A 21582-nucleotide genomic window follows, 5' to 3' on the forward strand; every position below is an offset into this window, starting at 1 on the left:
TTCGTGTGCCAGTTATAGGGAACGTTGCTGAATACGTGTGCCAGTTATAGGGAACGTTACAGAATACGTCATCACTGTCTATGGAAAGCAAAAGCATAATGTCGCTGTCAGCACATGCGTCAAGGGACAGATAGAATACGACTACGGACTCTTAAAAACAAAATTTTATGAACGACAACTTTAATAGTTCTCCTTTCTGACAATCCTTGTGTTTTCCGTTTGTACCCGCACTGAATCAAAACTCGTCCTTTTTCGGGCGGCCTTTTGATCGCGTAGTGACTGCCTTTGGGTCTTTCTTCAGCATTTCTTTCTTCCATTTCATTCGACGATTTTGGAACCAGGTTTTGACTTGAAGAGGCGTCAGTTTCAGCTGACGTGCAAATTCGTTTCTGCCGTGAGTGGAGAGATATTTTTCCTGATCAAACTTATCCTCCATGGCCTTGAGCTGTTCGCGTGTGAACACAGTGCGTGTCCTTCGGAAACGACGGCTCTCGTCTAAAATGGCGCGGAAATATTTTGGCGCTTGACAAATGACAGCGGTCTTGCTTTGGCTTGGTTCAGATGACGCTGAATTAAATAAAATAAAATACAGAATAAAGATTTGTTGTCCACGAGGTGAACTCTTCATTAAGCTTGCTTAGAGTAACTTAACGTATTAATAAATCTTCGAGGTCCAAATGCTGCATGCACGCATTTTTAAGAATCTGGATTTTTCCTTCATGAATCCAAGGACTCTCCTGGCTCTTTTTGGTTTATAAGGACAGCTGCGATGTGCGTTTGCTGCGACACGGACAAATGTAAGGGGAATGAACATTGCAGAAGTTCGAGAGCTGATCATATTCTGAAGATCCCTAGTATTCCTCTATGAATCCAAACTCTTACCGATCTTTGAGGAGTGTGCGTTTAACCTTAAAGTCACGGCCTCCTCTAAGCTACTGATTGTAACAGCAATCGGAACCATACTAATTTCAGAGGCGCAATCTGATGAACTATGGTACAGCCTCTCTATTTCGTGACGAATAGTCAATAGCATTTAGTGTTACCTATTTTTATCAGTATTCCATAAAAACATGAGCCTGTCTTATTAAGTTTTGAACGATTAGATTAGACAATTACACTATTCGCTCTCGATTTCTACGCTTGTTAGTTAGTCAGCTTCGACTGCTAATTAGTTAGTCGACTGATACGCGTTAGAGAAATCTCGCTCTCATAGTCTAATTTGTTACAGCAATCAGCGCGCTCATAGTCTAATAAGTTACAGTAATCAGGAATTTTTAAAAAGATACTGTAAAAACCAAGCAATACACCGATCTCACGCTTCGCCACTAAATCGTGTCGCGTGCCATATTGAGGCTGGACGGGCACGCCTCGATTTGGTGTACAACACAATCCAAGATAGCGCCGCCTGACGTCGGTCTATCATCAAGTCTCGAATATAACGCGCCTGTCGTTAACAAGACAGATCAAGCACTCTATAGATATGATCCTGAGTAAACATAAGATAAACGTCGTTCTAATATTTCTGGTGCCCGCCTATCACTCTTCATCTTACCAAAGAAATATTGAATAATATTTGGACTTTTTAGCAGTCAAGGAAAATGTTAATTAAAAAAATTGATTTGAATTTTTCCGTAAATTTCACCAAGGGATCGATGTGTTCACTAACTCTTGAGGCAACCGATCTTATGTTAAGGCAGCGATTAAACCCAAATACAAATGGAAATAATTACTTCTGTATTTCAGTTCCCAAACGAAGAAAAAATTTATTAATTTCACGTTGTTGTTTTTCAGAGGACGTTTAGGAAATTGACAAAATTTGAAAACGCACGAGCGGAGCTTTTGTTCTGCTTATTAGGCCTTTTGTTCCAACACGTTGTCGTTGCTACGCAGTTGCTGCTCGAAGTCCCTTTCATTGACTATAAAAAAAAAGTAACTAAAAATAACTTTGTAACCCTTTCACAGCTGAAACTTGCGACATTATGAATGCATACAGTTTGTCTAATCGCTCCAGAACTCTCTTCCCCTGGATATCGTCCAGCAGCACTCGCCCTTCATTAAAAACATGACAACAATGCGGTTACGTTTTCATACGTAATCGAAACTGCAGTGATTACTAAAATGAACTAAATGAAAATTTATAGCAATTTTTGCTATGCCAGTGCACAGCCCTCAGTCTGACTATTTATTTTCTTGTTTATGCTATTTCTCTCTAGGTTACGGGCTTTACAGGTCAGTTTTCCTTTAAACGAGATGAAAACAATAAAAAAAAAAAAGAGCACTAAATCGCAAGTGTGGCAACGAAATGTCGCCAGGTTTTGATTTCCCCGCGTAAGCTTGCAAAGGTTGAAATTTTTGCCAAGAAACTTCAAGCAAGTGAGGCGGGGTTTTCCATCGCGTTGATACTGTTTTTAGCGTTTATGTCATCAATTTCGTTTGCGTTCCTGTTGAATTCCTGTCATTTAGCCCGTGTAGACAATCATCCGAAAGAAAAATTATAAGTCCATCGTGTAAACCGGACAACAGAAAACACAGAAAGACGGCGACAGTTGGAGGAGCTTCTTGACCTCGTTAAAAGAGACATCCTGTAGCGCTTAAAACAAGGACAAAACCGAAGCTAAAGGAAACAAAATAAGATTTCATTTACTCACAGAGGTCGACTTCTTCACGGAAGCAGGCTGGCTCTACGAATCCGCTCCCAACAGGACCGCCAAACCAGTGAGCTGTAGAAAGAATTTGGAGAAGTCAAGGGTCTCAAAATCATTCAACAATGAAGGACTGATTCAATCGTAAAACAGCTTCTGTTTCAACCGCGTTTCACTTTCCTTATCCATCATTCTCTAAACTTTTCCCGCCGATAAAATTTATTTACAATTCCTCAATTTTAAGGCGATCTTTTAAAACAAGGCAATGACGCTGGCTAATTAGAGATCTAAGAAAATTTACATGATGTCAATGTATTTAGTTCTAAAAAAAACAAGGTAACCATTCAACGGGTGGACAAAAATTAAACTGATTTTTTCGTCGTGAATACGGAGATCTTTACTGGGTTTGAATCGGAACAAGGCAACGTTTGAGAAGGAAAAACAATCGATTGTCAAATTAAATGGACAAGCTGTCAGAAATAATATGGCTTTAGAAATACACCTATCACTTCTAAGTCATGAGGGGAAAATAGTTTCGTTTCTTTGGAAGCAACAATCCCTTCATCTTAACCTAACAGGATATTACACTAATTTGACCACTAATTTCGAAGCAAGTGTCATTTAATACTTTTCGACAAAGAGCAATGACATTTTACTCTTCAACAATATTTGTGTGTTTACGTACATGGAGGGGAAAATTAATATTTAATGCGCAATACTAAAAATTTTAACTGTTTCTTTGACTGGGGGCCAGTCTAAAAGTTTATACCAAATGATTCTAATGCATTGCCCTCTGGTCTTTCCTTTATAAAACAGGGTTCTTTATAAAAATAATTTCTTAGTTAACTGAATGTTTGGTCACGTAGAATGTTTGCGCAAAGACAAGCTGAGCATTAACGAACTTGGTAGTTTCCAAGAACATTCGCTGTGTTGTGTACTAAATTACTTCATTCGTTGACTCACGCATTTGCCGTGGGTATCCTCCTTTCACTGGCTCTTCCTTCCTTAAAATGTCTTCAATCATGAAGCTTTTGGGACATGGGCGTCTTTCAAAACTTTCACGCGGTCTCCTAAAGGCTGAAAATCGTGGCCAGGAAGATAAACTTTGTCTCAAGGCGTTCGAGTGGAGGTTACTCGAAAGAAACATTTCCCGCACGAGGCCAATGCACAGAGAAGATAACAACTTCCTATTTTATTCCCACGTTCTTCAACCCTTTCCAAGCAGTTCCCTCAAGCAAGGAGGTCCAAATTGGTGTCATGTTTACCTAAATACGGTATTATTGACCTTAATCGCCTCATCTTGTTTACCAAACTTTCTGTTGGGTTCTCTAATGTGATTGGTCAAGGGGATACTTGTTTACAAAAGAAGTGATCAAAACAATTGAAATATTAGAGGTCAAGTTTGATGTTCAAACGTGATTAGCACCAAAATATCGGTTTAAGTCCTCTAGATAATGGAAGATAATTCCAATGAAAACACAAATTATGTCTTACACCGAGAAAGGGCTGCAACTTAGTGAAATGAATCGGCCCTTTGACTCCCAAAGCAAACAACGGTTAAAAGAAAACGCCTTGAAATGGTATCTTCGAGGACATTGGTATTGAATCATCCGGGGGGTTGAGAGGAAGGCAATGGTTGCTCGTAATGCCAAGAGGATAATAATGACCTTGGGAGACTCAAAATTTACAAAGGTTGTTTTTTCAGAGATTTGAGCCCGTATATTTTACGTTAGAACGTTTTTGGGAAGTAACACATGGAACGCACGCGCTTTTTATGTAAGGAATATTGTTCAATGTTCGCTCATTGAAGGAAATCGATACATAAGCTTTTACAATGTTTTAGTAATGTTCTTGCTTGAACTCAAGTTCTTGCAGTTCTCTTAACCAAATGTAAGGAACTTAAGATAAGATTTTATGCGTTCATGTAGTCTTTATTGTCATATAAGACATTTTGGTTAGTTTTAAATTTGGAAATATAAAATGGCACCTCTGAATTTGATTTTTAGTGAGGCATCTTTTGGTCTGGCTTAAACCCCAAAACTCTTGGTTTTCAATTTTTTTTCTCCCTATCGTAAAATCTCCCCTTGCTTTGCTTTTGGAGAGCTCAAATCATCCTTTTAGCCCCACTACCCGTTCCCTTCCTTTCTTCTCCCTCCCTTCCCCCCCCGCCCGTGCTTCTACGGCAACTTTACAGAGATATCACAAGACAAGTCTTATTGAGACAAAACATTTCTGACTCCTTGGCAAGAACTGTTAGAAGTAATACCATTTTAAAATTATTATTTTAATTTCAGATAAGTGTATGATAACGCTAAACTGAACTGATTAGATAATCGGACAGCTAGAAAAAATAATGGTATTATATCGCTGTGAGAACGTAAAATTTGAAGATAGGTTAACAAAACACGCTCTCACCCGGGTCGTGGGAATTAGGGGCGGTGAAAACGCTCATTCTCCCTTTTTACATCGTTAGAAGCTGTTTACAGAATGAGAACAACATCTGAAACCCCCAAAAAATAATGTAAAAATGGATATGTATGAGTCTCAAAGATGTGCAACCGACAAATATGGGACACGCAACTAAATAGATAAGGAACTTTAAAAAAAAAATGGTCGTGTTGCTTGCCATGACATTAACTCGCTATCATTTTTTTATCGATGAGATAAACACACTGTACTTCACATATGTACGGCCGGTGCTTTCAACCGGTGTTCCGTAAAAATTCAACCCAAAAAAAAAAATGTGTGGGTGTGAATTATCTCTTAAATCTTGTGCGCTAATGATGTTTAAATAGCTTTTGTTCATCTGTCGATTTCCTGACATTCTAAAAGAGTGGGTGGTCCTCTATTTTTGACCTTCAACAGACAGTCTTTATGAAGCTGTTTCATACCGTTCTTATTAATTAACTTTTACAGGACCAAACTACTCAGATGTTATAGATCTGCCCTGATTTATTGCTTAATTTTGTTGATGCCCATATGAATCTGCCTGATTTGACCTGTATGGCGTGACATGCCCGAAAGCAGCTTTAAATCGCAAAGTTCAGCAGCCATTGAAATAGGGGAAATGTTATTAGCCAATGAAATTTAACAACCTAGCGCGTAGCAATCACTCAAAATCAAAACAAGAATAGGATCACTGAAATTTTGTGTTAAGACTATGTTTTCCTTAGCAATTTTTGAAACGGCCTGATTTACGTCAGTCCGTTGATTAGATAGCGAAAGAAACACTATGATCAACAAGTCCAGCCATAAAGAGAAAAGGCAGGGGAAATTAAACTGAAACGAAATATTTTACGACCTTGTTTGTGATTTAAAGGTCAGCCAAACCAAGAGGAAATAAGGGATCCCATTATTTTCTCTTGTCCTATGCTATCGCAGAATTGCTACTAATTAGCACAGCAACACCAGCGTTACCTTCCAAAACTGTGGCTCGTTCCAGGCTTCCAGTAAGTTGAAACGATAAAAAAAGTTGGTGCGAGCGGAATAAACCAACGGCGGAAGACTAATTCTTCCCTCCCGGACCTCCACCATTATTTTCTCACCGATCTGGCATGGTACTGAGGCCAAATTTGACCTCTGCAACTTAATTCTTAGTAATGGAAGAGGGGTAGTTGTCGCTTTTAAGTATACTTGAATTCATCAAGTAACAAATTTAAAAATACTATGAAATATTTTATTATAAGCTTTACAGCATTTACTGTTACACACACTTGATATAACATATGACAACAACAACAACAACAACAACAACAAGAGTACCAAGAGGACGAAAATTGAAACAATAATTCTCTTACATGTATTTACGCTTACAAATTACCATTCCACTTACAGGAGATTTTTTGCCCTTCCCCCCCCCCCCCCCCCCCGTTTAAAGGCAAGAACCTCTTTGGACAAAATCTTACTGACTTTCCTTCTTAAATAATGTCAGATATTACACTGAAAAAAAAAAGACTCTTATGAAAAAAGCTAATCAGCACGGGTACAAGTATATAGAGGAATCGAAAATAGTTTTTCACTGCGCATGCCCATTGAATTTGACGATGGAGCGAAACGTTTGATTTTTGAGATCCTTTGGAGTCTCTGAGCATGCGCAAGGAACCACGTTCTATCATCTCCCAAGATTCAAGTAACTTTTCTTTCAAAAGAACTTTTGAAAACTCTTTCAACGCAAAATCAATTTTTTCATTCTTTTTCAAAATTTGTTTGAATTACTCTGAGAAATTTATGCTCTAAAGGGAAAACGAAATACCAATAATAAAATGCCTAATTGAAATGATGTCATTTCTAAAATTACATAGACACAACAAGCTTATTTGAGAAAAATTATATTAACTAGAAAGGAATATAACAATCAAGTATTAATGCAACTTAAATTTGCGGAAAAAGCTCTAAATATAAGACCTAGACCATGGAGGAGAACCAAGAATTACTCGTTTAAACGGTTAAAAATAACACTTATTTTTTTTAAGTTCCATTAGGAACGGAGAAGGGTGACCCTATCCCTAGGGTCAACCCGAAAGCTTCCCTATTCCGGTCCGTTTTATATGCAAGATGGGAATAAGGTTATCCTAGGGGGGTAAGGTTACTCTTAGGGGGGGGGGGGGTAAATTACCCGTGAGTAGGGTTATCCTATACCCCCAAGTAAAAGAAGAAGCCTTTATGATAGCAATCAGCCTTTCTTAAGCTGGAATATGAAGATGATGCACATGTAACTGAAGAGAGTTGAGGTAGCTACGAAGGCAACGGGCATGACAGTGTGATAAGTTGCCTATGCATAGACTGCTAACACGTCACAAGAAATGCCTTTGAAACTTCAAGGGCGATAACTGCGCATGTACCTTACATTTTATTATTTCCAGGGCCCCATCCATGAAAGAGTGGTTCAAATCCTTTTACGTGAAAACAGCAAAACATTTCTTTAGCATTTCTTAAACATTTCTTAAAATTCTTTGTTGTGGACAGTTGGACCCGGTAGGCTTACTGACAGAAAGAAAACAAACGTTTTCAAGCTCGTGTGAACTAATAAGGGTCTAAATTCGTCTCCTGTTAAAGATAAAAGCTAACTTTTCTTATTTTGAAGTTGAAGTAAAAAATAATGAAAATACTATTAGATATAAGTCTGAGTGTTGCCATTGTGGTGGCTTAAAAATCCCTTTCAAACTTCAAGCTGCACCGGAAGTACATGCTGATATTCTGAAACGCAGGCTTTCCATCTACACTTTCTCGGCAATTGGTTTCCTGGAAGATAAAATGTTGACAATACTAAGTTAAAACGAACCACTGAGACATAAAAACTGAACCAAAAATAGACAAACAAATATTGTTCTTACTTTTCCATTTCCGTGGCTTTCCCATCCATATCTATATGGGGAAATGGAGACAAATAGTTTTAAAAAATGCTCTACATAGTCTTCAATTGAAAAAAACCCAACAAAAATAAAGAAATTGAACAGCACAACTAAGCTAAAGAAAGGATTATACGATTTTTGTAGACGGCAAAATATTAATCTACTGACTAGGTCACGCTTGCCCTCAACTTCACTTCTGCATGATTGACCTTAACCCTTTAACTCCCATGAGTGACCAAGACAGAATTTCTCCTTACATTATCAATATAATGTCAACCAGATAAGTGATGAGAATAAAGAAAAATATCAATCTGGGGATAATTAGTTGATCCAATACTAAATTCTCTGAACAAATATTATAAGAAGTGTATCGTTGACAGTAAGGAGAATTACAAATTTGATCTGAAAGTTAAAGTGTTAAAACAGAGGTGTGGGTTTTCTATACCAATCATAGCGCGTATAGCAAAGCAAAACCGATACAATCCCGAAACTTTCAATACTTCGACGAAGTTCCTCTGTGAAATCATTCCACTTACAATCGTCTTTCTTTCCATCGCCTCCTCCACCGCCACAAAGGGCCTGTTGACAACAAAAGAAGATTCCACACTTGTTGAAGAAGCAGCAGAAAAGATCGATCACGATGAGAACGATGAGAATCCCAGCGATCACAATGCCAGCGATGGCGCCTGGTCCAAGTTTATTGAAAACTTTTGCGACTATACCTGAAAGATCAAGAACGAATAACCATGTTATTGTCAATATATTGTAACCTCAAATACTGAGCGAAACTAGGATTCCATTCGCAAGTGAAATAACGAATCTATTCCTCAAAGAGAATCAGCTCAGACTGGAAGAACGGGGTGTTTCAGCGTGAAGTATCACTGAAATTTTCAGTGCCCTTCAAATTGAAGGTGCTTTAATCTTCATTTATACAATGAACAGGAAGTTCAATTTTTGGAACTGTCTTTCAGTTCTCTGTTTCGAATGATGTCGCTTTTTAGGCTACACTGAAGTCAAACTAAGTCGTCTGTTAATAGCTCCTGAATAGAATTCTTGCGAAGCCCTCACTTGCTACATAATACGGAAAATTTTTGCCTGCGAGCTGATTTGACAAACGAAAGAGAATAGCTTTCTAATGACGTTAGCTGTGTGCTTGTCAAATTATAGACCTAAGGCAACGATCAATGGCAGCGCGTGTAGATTTAAGTTCATTGAATGAATGATACTAAAACATCTGAGCATACTCCTAAATTTCCAAACGAGGCTGATGACGAACCCGCCGTGATAAGAGATTCTACCAATACCCATAACCCTAGACCAGGTTGTTCAAAGCTGGGTTAAGATAACCCAGGGTTGATGTGAAATCTGATTTCAGATCTGGAAGCTGTAATAAGAATTCAGTCGAATTTTTTTTTTCTAGAATATAATTATTGCATGCTCTAAAAGGATACAAATAATTATCTCCAAAGCATTTGTGAATAAAAGAATAAAGAAATCCAGGTTAAAATTTAACCTTGGGTTAGTGCTAATAGGCCTCCGAACGACTAGGCCTTGTTGGGTAAAGTGAATCTTGTAAATGATCGTGTTTGATAAGAAATGGAACGCAAAAATTCTCAAAATAGTATTGTATATGCTAAGTAAACAAATAAGTAACACTTTTTTAAAATATTAGAAGATAGCAGTGATAGTATAATCAAGATATTCTTTAGTTAGAGTGGTGTAGTGTCAGATGTGCATGTGTGGTTAGTTGTTGTATTAATAACGATTTAAGTTGCCATGAAATTCAAGTTAAGCAAAGCCTTATTTTTTTGTGTATTTAGGTAAAGTTTGGTGGTTAAAACAGAGTTAGTACATCTATGGTTATAGGAAGCTAAATTATTGTATGCCACCTATAGTGTAATCATATTTAGATGGATTTGCCCTACTTCTGAAAAACAAATTATTGAAAAATTTAATATCTCTTTAAACTCCCAGCCTAAACATTTTCCAACAAATACGCCTTTCGGAGGAGCAGAATATTTTAGGAGCTTAAAGAACCAGATAACACGCTTGTTTTATTTTAGCCCACAGAGCAGGCGTAATTTTGGTGAGCGATTGATCAGTATTTTCTTGACGAAAATTATTGCCGCCATCTTTAGTTTTAATGGCAGCGGAAGGCTGGGGAGAAAAAAAATTTGTACCAATAGGGCGGTAGACGGTCAAAAACAAGGAGAGAGGTGAGGGTGGGGAAGCAAAGTCCTCTTGTCCCTCCCCCGCCCCCTACCCCTACCGTCCACTCTTACTCCAAATCAAACATGGACGGCCGGATAAACGATCGCTCGCGTTAATAAGACGCCTGCACTGCAAGCTAGTTTTTTCTTTAATGGGACTTACCTGGTATTTTGTTCTTTCTTGTATTGTTCCATTTAGCTGAGGAAAACGGCATTCTTTCCCCGATTTAGAATTAGTTTGGAATATCAAGTCTTCGGAAAAGAACTTTTCCCAAAGTGCAGGATTTTTGTGGATGAAACGTAGTGACTGAATTATTTTCAAATATGTAACATGGTAGTCTACAAATAATAAGGTCAAAGAAGATAAATTAAAGGTAAGTGGTCATTAAGTCAAATAGGAGAAGTTTTATTTCGGTCATCTCCGTTGGGAAGGTTAGATTTTATTAGGGTTAGAGTTACTACCTGTGTTGCTTGTATCACGTTATGTCGTGAATGAGAGATTTTAATTTCGACAAAAGTTTAACTGTTTCCAGATATGCTTTTATAGCATTACATCCATTGCACTTTTTACTCGTCTATCCATTTTTGAGTGGGTGATGTACCATGCGCAAAGTGTGATGTATCGTGAAGTTTATAGTGTGAAATAGTAAACAATGTGAGATAATGTGTGGTGCAATGTTCGTGCATGTAAAATGAGAAACGTTATGTTTTGGATATAAGTTCTGATGAAGAATAATATTCCAAACCATACAATTAAACAACTATATACATTAGATTGCACACTACGTTTTTTAAATTATCCCAGAATTACGTTAGTGAGTATGACATTTGATATGTAATGTCAAAAAACTCTATATCTGGTACATGAATGAGCAGGTGTACAGGTTGCAGAGATTTGTTGGAGGTACCGAAACACACTATAAAAATCGTGTTTGGATCTAGTTTTATTTTATACTTTTTGAAACTTTTTATTTCACACAGATATGTGACTAATATCACGTGACAAGCTGTTAAATAGCTGAATTGTCAAAGAATGCGCTATTCGCAAACTGATAAGTTACTACAGGAATGGTATTTCGTTCTTAGATGCACTAAACAGGAGGCCTTTTCGTAAGATTAAATGATACTTACTTTGTTTCTTGTCCAAGAAAATAAAATATTTAGGCACAACACTACATTGTTATCTAAAAAAATTCTATGGTTTATGAAAAGAAGACAATTCTACAATTATTATACTAGAATTCGAAACTATATTAAGTATACTTTTCATTAAAATCATCGCAACTGCCAAAGAGGCTCTTCGTTCGTTAAAGCATCTGATTTAATGTTTTCATGTTATAACAAAAAGCGCTTCTACTCTTCCATAAAAAAAAATAGTAGTGGCAATATAAATTGTACAGGTGAGCATTAAAATCCAATCTTTTATTTTTTTATATATTAATTTACCAAATGGAAAAGGAACATACCTCAATCACAACTACTTCAACCTATGATTATTTTCAAAGCGACAGAGCTACGAAGCTATTTGTTTAGGAATCTGGAAGGTCATAATTAATCAATCACAACTACTTCAACCTATGATTATTTTGAAAGCGACAGAGCTACGAAGCTATTTGTTTAGGAATCTGGAAGGTAATAATTAATATTTTCAGTCTCGAGAGTTTTTTAAAAGTTCCTGTTTGTGCTAAACGATGGAATTAGGTCAAGTAGAAGTCTTCTGTGCGGTAATGTGCCATTTAAAGACCATTAATTGTTGATAAAATGTAATTTTAAGAAACAATTATGAAGATTCCGAGGCCTCATTTTTTTTCAGATTAACTGGAAATTTTCAATTGCACTAACATGTCTACGTTTTTTTGGTTTAACGTTACGGATGGTAGGTTGGTTTACTCAACAAAGACTACAATCTGCAATAAAGGAAAACCTTTCAACTGAAAGGGTTAAGTATCAATAGCGAAATAAAGAAAAAAAATACAACATACAGAAATAATTTACCAAAGTAAAAATAATTCACATGCAGCAGCAAAATCATAGCTGTGTAAGCAGCAAAATATAATAACATCAAAATGGTTAACCACAAATACTCTTCATAAAAATGTTCTCAACGATGTCTTTCATCGTCTATTATTGTCACTAATTAACTTTTTATTGAAGTAACAAAGCGATTGAACTTGAAAAGTAAAAGTTTTCGCCGGTGTCCCCGTGACCGTGCCGATGATTACCGCTGTATCAACTGAACGCTGGCTCAGTAGCTAAACATCTTCCGGTAATGGCTTCCTGAAACGGTAGAGAAAATGATTTAGAAACACAACATAATTCACAAATTGTAATGCCTGAATGCTCAAATCCTGAATAAAATTCGAAATATAGGAAAGATAGTACTCACTTTTCCATTTCGGTGGCTTTTCCATCTTTATCTGTTCATTAGACAAAAAGAAGAGTACATTCTTTATTCTTGTTATCAGTTCTAGTAAATATGAAAATTTTGGCTTTGACTTGCTTTTGGTTAAGTGGTCATTGACCTGCTGTGTTAATGCAGCATTTGTAAAAAAGCTGAAAGAATGATGATGTCGTGACTTGAGGAAGAGGGACTTGTTACGTAACGTGTCTTGTCACGCAACGTGTTCTTTGAGTGGGGAAGTGTGGGCGTTACGTGACGAATCCAAGTGACGAATATAAAGGAAACTAAGGACACATCAATGGCTCAAGCATAGAAGGGGAGGGAGACTTGCAGAAATTGCTCTAAGTTAATTTCCAGGTTTACTTGAAATAGTTATCTCACGTTTGGCTCATTTTGGAAAAAATTTCTCACAAATTTTTATTTGCAATCCACGAGAACATTTGTTGTTCGTCGCTATCCTTGCTTCTTTTTGGTCTTTTCATTCCATTTTGGTGTTCTTTTCCTCTATTTTACCATCATTGCTGCTTCCTCAGTTTACGATTATATCAAGGGAAAAAAAAGAATTTCTGTGACGCTATTTTGACCAAAAAAAGATGGTAACATATTTGCTTTAACGGTTGGACACCCAATCATATTTACTTTATAGAACTGTCCTGTTAATACTTACAGTCGTTCTTGCCAGACTTGACACCTTTATCGCTGCCGCCGCCTCCGCAGAAGGCCTGGTGACAACAGAAGATGATCCCGCAGGAATTGAAGAAGCAACAGAACAGATCGATAGTGATCAGGACAATGAGTATGACAGCCACCACTATGCCGGCGATAGCACCTGATCCAAGGCCTTCCTGAGTACGAGCTCCTACTTTGGGATCCACTACAGTAAAAGAAAATGAACCAAAAAAATATTTCTTCTCTGTTCAAAAAAAAAGCTGACTCTCTCTTGAACAGCCACAGCATAACCACTATTGTGAAACCACAGCATCCTCACTCCGTGCATGTTAACCATACTGAACTCTTCGTTAGTAGAAAATCGTTGAGGTTAGTATGTTACTAAGTCCAAGCCCCGTCGAGATAAACAAAAAGGCGATGAAAAATTTTATAAAACCGAGTTCTTTCGTAGGATTATCTTCTTCAATTTTGCGAATAATGCCTCACCCCTCCCCGTGTCGATTGCTGACAGAACTGCATCCTGGGAATTTCATAATGGCGGAATCTGAAAATTTCCTAATGTTGAGGTAAGATGATGATGTTTTCGTGTCGTCTGGGCCCATGGCTGTTGTTGGATAAGTTAGAGTATACTACAGCGAACTATATGCAGTAACCCAGAGGGTTTTGGGTGTTTGAGAAAATTGCGACAAGGAAACAAAATATTAAAATTTTGATACGAAAAGTCAAGAAGTCGATTTCGAAATTAAACTTTGTGACATGCACATTTATAAATCATTTTAAGACGTTCTTAATTATGCATACTGTTGTAAAGATACCCAGTGGCCTTGAAGGGTTTCTCAATATCTGAATACGCGAAATCCTAACTTTTAAACAGTCGATTGTTCTGATAATGCACCTGTCAATTGAAACCCCCACCCCCCCCACCCCGGGGAAGTATGGGGCATTAGCCTTGGAGTAGAAAAAAAGTGTGATAATGCCCCATATATAGGGGCCCTGTTTTCTTTCTAAACCCCAAGTAAAGTGAAAAAATTCCCCCACCCCTGGGACAAACCATGTTAAATAATGTCCCAACCAACCTTCAGACCCTGCTCTGAGTGCTGCATGCCCCACACAGCCACTCTCCCTCTGGCACGTTCTCCTTAGTTAGTCCCGCACAGGAAAAGTGAAACCATTTGATTTTGCAATTTTTCCCGTCGCACCCAATCATTTCCTCTGTCATATTTGGCTTTCCACAGATGCATAAGATGTCATGATCATCTGATGATTCTGCATCTTTAGAATATTTACTTCATCTTTATCGATTTCAAAACTATAATAAATAACTCTTGAGCTCTCAGTTTAATTAGAAAAAAATATAAATCAACACAATACCTTAATGTCGTCCATCTTGAATCCGCCTAAAGCACATGGGTGCGACTCACTCGCCTCAGTCCTCGCTCGTCCACGAATGTCAAAACCTTACTAATCCCCCACCCCACGGGCAAAACTGATGCAACAAAAAACAACAAATCCCCCACCCCCTCGGACACAAAAAAGTGCCAAAACCCGTAGTTACCCCCATCAATGCCCCATACTTCCCCGGGGTGGGGGGGGTGGGGGTTTCAATTGACAGGTGCATAAATTTTTCTTAAACTTCCAATAATTCTTCTGCCACAATATTCGGTCAGTTTTGTCGTAAGGTTTGGTTTGTTACAAAGTGTGGTTAGAAGATTTTGTTAGTATGATGTTAGGTTTGCCAATCCCTATTTAACTTCGAGAAGCTTGTGTAAAATTCTGCCTTTTGTTTCATTTTGATTCTCGTATAAATTTTGAACGCTCATTAATCTTGCAATGCTAGTGGGTGCCCTTGAATAATGAGATTCATTTCGGGAGATCTCTTGGAAAATGCCAAGGAACAGTTGCTTACAAGAAAAACCCCTCATTTTCTTGAAAAATTAACACAGCAATGGAAATTGAAATACTGAAGAAAGCAGCTAATGATGATTCCATTTTAAGAAGACATCTGCGTTTTGAAGAGACTATGGAGATTTTCTTAAAATTGCAGATGGTACTGACAAACATGCTGAGTACTTCTCGTGCAGGTGGATGATGCACTCAGGCTCACATAAAGATGTCTTCTTCACCACCAAAATAATAAGCTGTAAATACAAGTCGCATTGATGTAAAATGCCTCAAAATCATGTAGAATTCAGTTCAAAACCAGCTCAAGACTTCATACCAAGATTTGCTGGTTTGATTTTGCAAATTTTCACTTTGCTTAAGTGGAAGATTAGATGCAATCTATATGCATTGCATCAGATTAGTTCATTGTATGTTATTTCCCTTCAAAATGCAAAGCCTTTTAATTATTTGAATATTGCAATTTTGCAATAAATTTTTCAATATTAGCCAAATGGTTAGTGTTTATTACAAGGTGATTATGATTATATCACTAGGGTTAGCATGTTACAGGATATTGTATTTTTATTGTGAGTAGATAAAAATGTTATTGTTTTGTGCAAAAAGTAAGGCTGAATATTATTTATTGTAAAAGATTTTGTTAGCATAAATTTTCTCTGAGTGGTGTATTTGGGTAGTTTTGTAGTATTTGGAAACCCTTTTCTGGCTACTGTGTACCTAATAAAACTTTTATTACTTGAGAGAGGAGGTACTTATAACTAATTTACCAACACAAGCTTTGCAACAATTTTTAAAATGATATTTTAACAATAAATTCTAAAACTTTTTAATCTAGCAAAATATTAGTATACTCCTGTCAACCTATAATGTCAGCTTTTAAGATATTTTAAAGTGAATATTTTTCAAAAACAAGAGATTAAACTGAACTTAAACATATATTTTAGTTTAATTCAAGCTTAAGAGGCTGTTTTAGAAGCTAAAGAACCTACTGGTCATTAACTCTTTCACTCCCACAAGTGACCAAGACAGAATTTCTCCTTACAATATCAATACAATATCAAGCAGGCAGGTGATGAGAATAGAGAAGAATGTCAATCATGGGATTATTAGTTGATCCAATACCAAATTCTCTGAACTAACATCATAAGAATTGTATGGCAGATAGTAAGGAGAATTACTAAATAGATCTTGGGAGTGAAAGGGTTAACTTACAAAGTTTTGAAATTCTTGAAATACTTCCACATTGTAGTCATCCTCACAGATACGTGACAATCCAAATTCTCATCATAGAATTGTATAAATGTTTGAAAAAAACTATGGCTCATAAATTTAGCTTAAAATCAGTGGTGTGTTAAAGGGTAAACTTAACTTTATTTTATACATGTACACATGAAACATGCCCTAGGAAAGGTGATAGTTACGATTGATAAATTTAGCTTAAAATCAGTGGTGTGTTAAAGGGTAAACTTAACTTTATTTTATACATGTACACATGAAACATGCCCTAGGAGAGGTGATAGTTATGATTGATAAACAGTAACTAACCACTGATTCTTAGTCTGCAGATTAGAACTTTTGATGGTTTTCTCTCTGGTACTCTTGCATTTCATTCTTAATTAGCCACATAAGTTTCTTCTAAAATTTGTTATATATATTTTGTGTTCAATTTATCAAAGCCCTAAAGAATTTTTGTGTTAGATCTTAGCTACCCTGTGAAAGGTCATTTAAAGATTGAAAGCAAATACAAAGCCAAACAATTTTGTAGCATTAAGTGAATCAGTTATCTTTGTTTCCTTCTGATAAGTAAGCCCCCCCTTAAATTGTTTCATTGCACAGGTGAACTTACTTGCTCCAGGAGTAGTTAGTGCAGTTGGTTTCACAGAAGCTAGAAGCGGATTCAAAGAAATCAGGAACATTCAGAGACTGGACATGCAACTTTCACCATTTTTAAGAATGTACATGTAGTTTACATGTGGAGAATATCAAAGGAAGTGAAACGAGATAGGTTGAACGATGAATCATGAATGCCATTTGTGAATGGATGATGTTTGACAAAGGTAGAATAAGGGATTCACCCATCACAGAGGGAGAGACTCAACAAATCACATTTTTTCAGATTTGGTTTTCAAGTCAAGTTAACTTTGTCATTGTCCTATTGCTGTGGACAAATTGTGTCACTCCCATCTGACAAGAGCACAGTTTCTTTTGAGACTTGTCCTTTTTCATTTTTTTTTTCTTTCAAACATTGAGGTCTTTTGTTCTCTTCTTATTTCTAACCTAGGTGAAAATAACACATGAGTATTCAAGTGAATTTAGCCAAGGTAGAAATCTGCTCTTGTTAGCAAATAATTGCGTAATTGTTTCTGTTTTAGCTACCATATCTAAAAATGACTTAATGTTTTCCTTGTACTTATGCACACTGATTTTCAGCGAGATAAGAACCCCTCTGTATATCTGATACATGTATGTCAGATGTAAAACATGCTGATGAGGTGCAGCATAAAATTGTTTCTAGAGAAGATAAATTGTGAGTACGCATGTGTTTGCGCATGAAAAAAGGATTTAAACATCCAAAGACTTACAGGGTGCTGTTGTTTTTGGTTCAGAAACCTCAGAAAATGGTGATTTAGAAGAAGGAGGACGACTTGGAGTAGCTATAACAAAGCTTAACAGGTTAGTGGAGAGGGGTATTGAAAAATATTCAACAGAAAAAAAAGCTACATTTCATAGGAATTTTCAATATTTTAACCTTGAGGTTGATATAGAAATTTGTATGGAAAAGCAAGTAATGCAACATTGAAGTAAAGAGGAAATAGTTGATGATTTTTCCTTTTATGAAATTAGCTGTGATTCCAAGTTATTTATACCAATCAATGACTGTAATGGATAAAGTAAGTAATTCATTGTGACTCTTGAAAATTAATGTTTGTGAATTTTACCTTACAAAATTACAGATGATTCTGAATAATAAATGAAATTTGATATGAATTACTGGTTTAGATTTGGAGCTGTGTTAGTAGATTATTATTATGATGTTATTTAAGCTCAGCTCTTCCTTTGAGCACAAAATTGACGAGTGGTAATTTAAGAAAAAAACAAAATAAAAAGGCATGGTGATCTGAATTCAAGAAAATAGTGGAGAGAGAACCAAAAAAAACACATTCTGGTGAAACAATTAGTGAAAGTGGCACAGAGAAAATGAGACTATGGAGAACATGTAACTAATTTTACTTTTAGAAGTTATGTTATGTTTGACTTTTGGTGTTATTTTTAAGTAAGCAATGCTTGGACTTAAATTGATGAGTCAATAGAAGTTATAGTTTTTATAAACAACTTATTTTGAGGATGGATATGACTTTCATTGTTTAATTAATATTTTCCATCTGAATAAATGCAATTTATGGCTGCTTTATCTTTAAGACTTAAAACTAAGCTTGTTTCTTTGATTTTAGCAATTATAAATGCAGTACTTAAAACATTCAGCTGTCTGCCCATTCTCATGAAATCAATTCTAGGACAGACACTGGAAAAGACTCTTTCAAAATGCACATACCACTTATGGTAATAAATTTTTTATACCTAAACCTAAAAATTTTATTCATTTCAGTTGTTCTGTATTAAATAGGAGTATAAAAATGAATGATTGTAAAGATGTACTTTCAAAGAACAAGTACCACCAAAATTTCTCTCTTGCAAACCTAACAGAAAGACAATGAAATCACTCTGAACACCTAGACACCAACAGCAAGACAAAGATACACTACAGCAACACAAGAAATAAAAACCAATTCAAGTCGTTGTGTATTAAACAGAAGCAAATACTTAAATGATGGGAAAGATGTATTTTCAAAAACAAGTACCACCAACATTTCTCTCTTGCAAACCAAAACACAAAGACAATGAAGTCACTCCGAGCACCTAGACACCCACACCAAGACAAAAATACTCTACAGCAACACAAGAAAAATACCACCATGAGAAGTTTTAAGTCAGGAAAGTCAACCAAGCTTAGATGAGCCTTGAACAGACTTTGTATCTGAATCTGTTCTTGAACAGATTATGGACCAGAATCATGATTCAAATAAGAGACTCCACTTACATGTGGTCACGGTTTGTTTGTTTTCTGATGTGAGTGGGCTTGAAGTGGGGGATCCTGTGCGATAGGAGAATGTGGGGGATCCAGTGTGAAAGGATTGCACATTAGCTACAAGGGACAATCAAGCCATCAAGTTAGTACAAATGAATTAGAGTGTAGACCTAAACTTTTTTGGTATATGTTTTTTCTGGAAATGTCAAGTACAATCTTTAAGGTTGAGAGCCAGTGTGCACAAAGCAAAGGCCTCTTCTCAAGGAAAGAAAAATGACCAAAAACAAACTTGATTGAACAAAAACACAGACCAAAGAATCTAGATGTACATTTGGCATGTTGTTGTGAAACCTCTTGATTTTTTAATAAAACCACTCAACCTACTACCACACCCAATCTGTAATAACTTTGATACATTCAAAACAGAAAGGCAATTTCTATTGCCTGTCAACCTCCAAATCATCTCACCCCATATGGGCCTCATAGGAGAAATTAGCACTTCATTGGGAGTTACTTAACCATTTAACCCCCAGAAGTGATTAACTTAAATCTTCTCCCTACAATATCCATACATTATTCAGCAAACAGGTAATGAGAACATTCAAACTATCAGGTAGAAGCTGCCATCTTGATCTAGCACCAAGTTCTTATGACTAATTTACAAGGAAATGTGTAGCAGCTAGAGGGGAGAATTAACAATCAGATCTTGGGAGTTAAAGGGTCAAAGATAAAACCTGCTTAACAACAGCACTCAGCTCAAAAATATAGAATAACAAGGGATGCTTTTGTTGGTAAAGAGAGAAAATAAAAGGGAATTGTGGATTTAAAAGTCACATTGAAGTATTTCAAAGAAAAAACTGCACATAATTCATGGACTCTTGGAGCATGCAGCTCTAATGAATAAGGAGAGTTAACAAATAGAGAATCAGACAGACAGCTTTGAACTTGTGGTTACATTGCAGCTGAACACAAAGTAGTGAAACAGAGAAATTAACTCTGAAGTGTAAATTAAAGTGCTATATAAACCCATGAATAACCCACAGGGCGTTAGCCCTAATAAAGGGAAACAGGGAACCACACGAGGCAAAGAAAAAATCTTTTGACCTCGGTGGGAATCGAACCCACGACCTCCGGATTAGATCTACCGTTACTCTGCCGACTAAGCTACGAGGTCGCACAGAGAAAGTCGGGGACGATTTAGGATGGTGAATCGCGGCGAAGAGAAAGTAAGGGTACATATGAATGTTGTGCCGCGTAGCACTGGGAACACAAATGGTGAAACAGAGAAATTAACTCTGAAGTGTAAATTAAAGTGCTATATAAACCCATGAATAACCCACAGGGCGTTAGCCCTAATAAAGGGAAACAGGGAACCACACGAGGCAAAGAAAAAATCTTTTGACCTCGGTGGGAATCGAACCCACGACCATGGGTTTATATAGCACTTTAATTTACACTTCAGAGTTAATTTCTCTGTTTCACCATTTGTGTTCCCAGTGCTACGCGGCACAACATTCATATGAACACAAAGTAGTTGTATTAGATTATCCTACAGTTTTAATTTATCTTGGGCGATCTAACCTGTGATTTTATTATTTTTTAAAGAATTTATTACTTAGTGTAAAATAAATTCTGCCAGAATAATTATTTATCCATTTATCCAATATCAAAAAAGCAATGCTTATATTTATTTGTTATTTTTTATATATTTTATCTAAAATACCTCCAGTTGATAATTACAATTTTTAGAATTTATTTATGCCATAGGGAAGTCTTTTAATTAAAAAAAATTTGCTTCACCATTATTATTATCAACAAATACCTGGTAGTAATTAAGATAATGAGTTAGAACTCAGAAAAATATGGTAAAAAAACATCAAATTCTTTAAAATGGAATGGCTGTGGCTTAAAATATCTGCTTACTAACTTGAAATTTCTGTCTGAACAAAATGTTTACTAGGTTCCAAACATTGGAATGCAAACTCTCCCAACTGTTTTCTGTGCATTACCCATGGTAATTACAAGGAGGATTTGGCTAACAATTAAGAGTGTCTTGAGTTTGCAATTATTTTCTGTAATAATGTGTGATTCAGGGGTGTTATTGTGAGGAGAAACTAGATAGTTGTCACTCTTGGGAGTTAAAGGGTTAGACAATATGAAAGGTGAATCCCAGTCAAATTGGAAACAAGTGACATTAAAACCTTCTTTTAAGTACCTTTAAATTCTAAGGAGCTTATTAAATACCGTTTTATTTACACACATATTCTGGATTTATTGATGGCTGTTTGTGCCCAAGAAGCAAAGTGTTAAATGTACGTCAGTT

The 21582-nt window shown here is 36.4% G+C and overlaps 2 protein-coding genes across 13 annotated transcripts in view; both read right to left on the minus strand.

The window, feature by feature from the left end:
- Window positions 1–163: 163 nt before the first annotated feature.
- Window positions 164–3928, minus strand: LOC113675376 (homeobox protein BarH-like 1). 2 transcript variants are annotated; one of them, XM_027191948.2, is made up of 3 exons: window positions 3606–3928; window positions 2649–2720; window positions 164–567 (listed from the first exon to the last, which is right to left on the minus strand). In XM_027191948.2, exons 1-3 carry the CDS (start codon window positions 3787–3789, stop codon window positions 236–238), a joined length of 588 nt encoding a protein of 195 aa, XP_027047749.2. In that variant the 5' UTR covers window positions 3790–3928; the 3' UTR covers window positions 164–235. The 2 variants fall into 2 exon arrangements, with proteins under 2 accessions (XP_027047749.2, XP_089065360.1); XM_089209234.1 differs by lacking the exons at window positions 2649–2720; window positions 3606–3928 and adding an exon at window positions 883–2197.
- Window positions 3929–6296: 2368 nt separating this feature from the next.
- The window catches only part of LOC113675333 (neural cell adhesion molecule 1-like), a 33502-nt gene continuing 18216 nt past the window's right edge, over window positions 6297–21582 (minus strand). For 3 of the 11 annotated variants that reach the window (XM_089209220.1, XM_089209219.1, XM_089209218.1), the window contains exons 11-16: window positions 17755–17826; window positions 17019–17057; window positions 13272–13478; window positions 12590–12620; window positions 11779–12480; window positions 11130–11690 (exon numbers count right to left, since the gene is read on the minus strand). In XM_089209220.1, coding sequence (XP_089065346.1) covers window positions 12456–12480; window positions 12590–12620; window positions 13272–13478; window positions 17019–17057; window positions 17755–17826 — 374 coding nt within the window. In that variant the 3' untranslated portion in view covers window positions 11130–11690; window positions 11779–12455. Of the gene's footprint in view, window positions 7884–7975; window positions 8007–8529; window positions 8716–10366; window positions 10543–11129; window positions 11691–11778; window positions 12481–12589; window positions 12621–13271; window positions 13479–17018; window positions 17058–17754; window positions 17827–21582 lie in introns of those variants that run through there. The other 8 variants (XM_089209227.1, XM_089209226.1, XM_089209224.1 and 5 more) reach the window with 4 other exon arrangements.

Source organism: Pocillopora damicornis, chromosome 6, assembly GCF_964200805.1.
Source record: "Pocillopora damicornis chromosome 6, jaPocDami1.2, whole genome shotgun sequence".
NCBI classification, from domain to species: domain Eukaryota; kingdom Metazoa; phylum Cnidaria; class Anthozoa; order Scleractinia; family Pocilloporidae; genus Pocillopora; species Pocillopora damicornis.

Excerpts from the sequence above, each read along its gene's own strand:
- LOC113675376 (XM_027191948.2), bottom strand. The coding sequence starts at position 3,789 with ATGTTTCTTTCGAGTAACCTCCACTCGAACGCCTTGAGACAAAGTTTA. Across the intron at positions 2,721-3,605 it reads AGGATACCCACGGCAAATGC|CTCACTGGTTTGGCGGTCCT; the intron begins GTGAGTCAACGA and ends TTCTTTCTACAG. Across the intron at positions 568-2,648 it reads CCGTGAAGAAGTCGACCTCT|CGTCATCTGAACCAAGCCAA; the intron begins GTGAGTAAATGA and ends TATTTAATTCAG.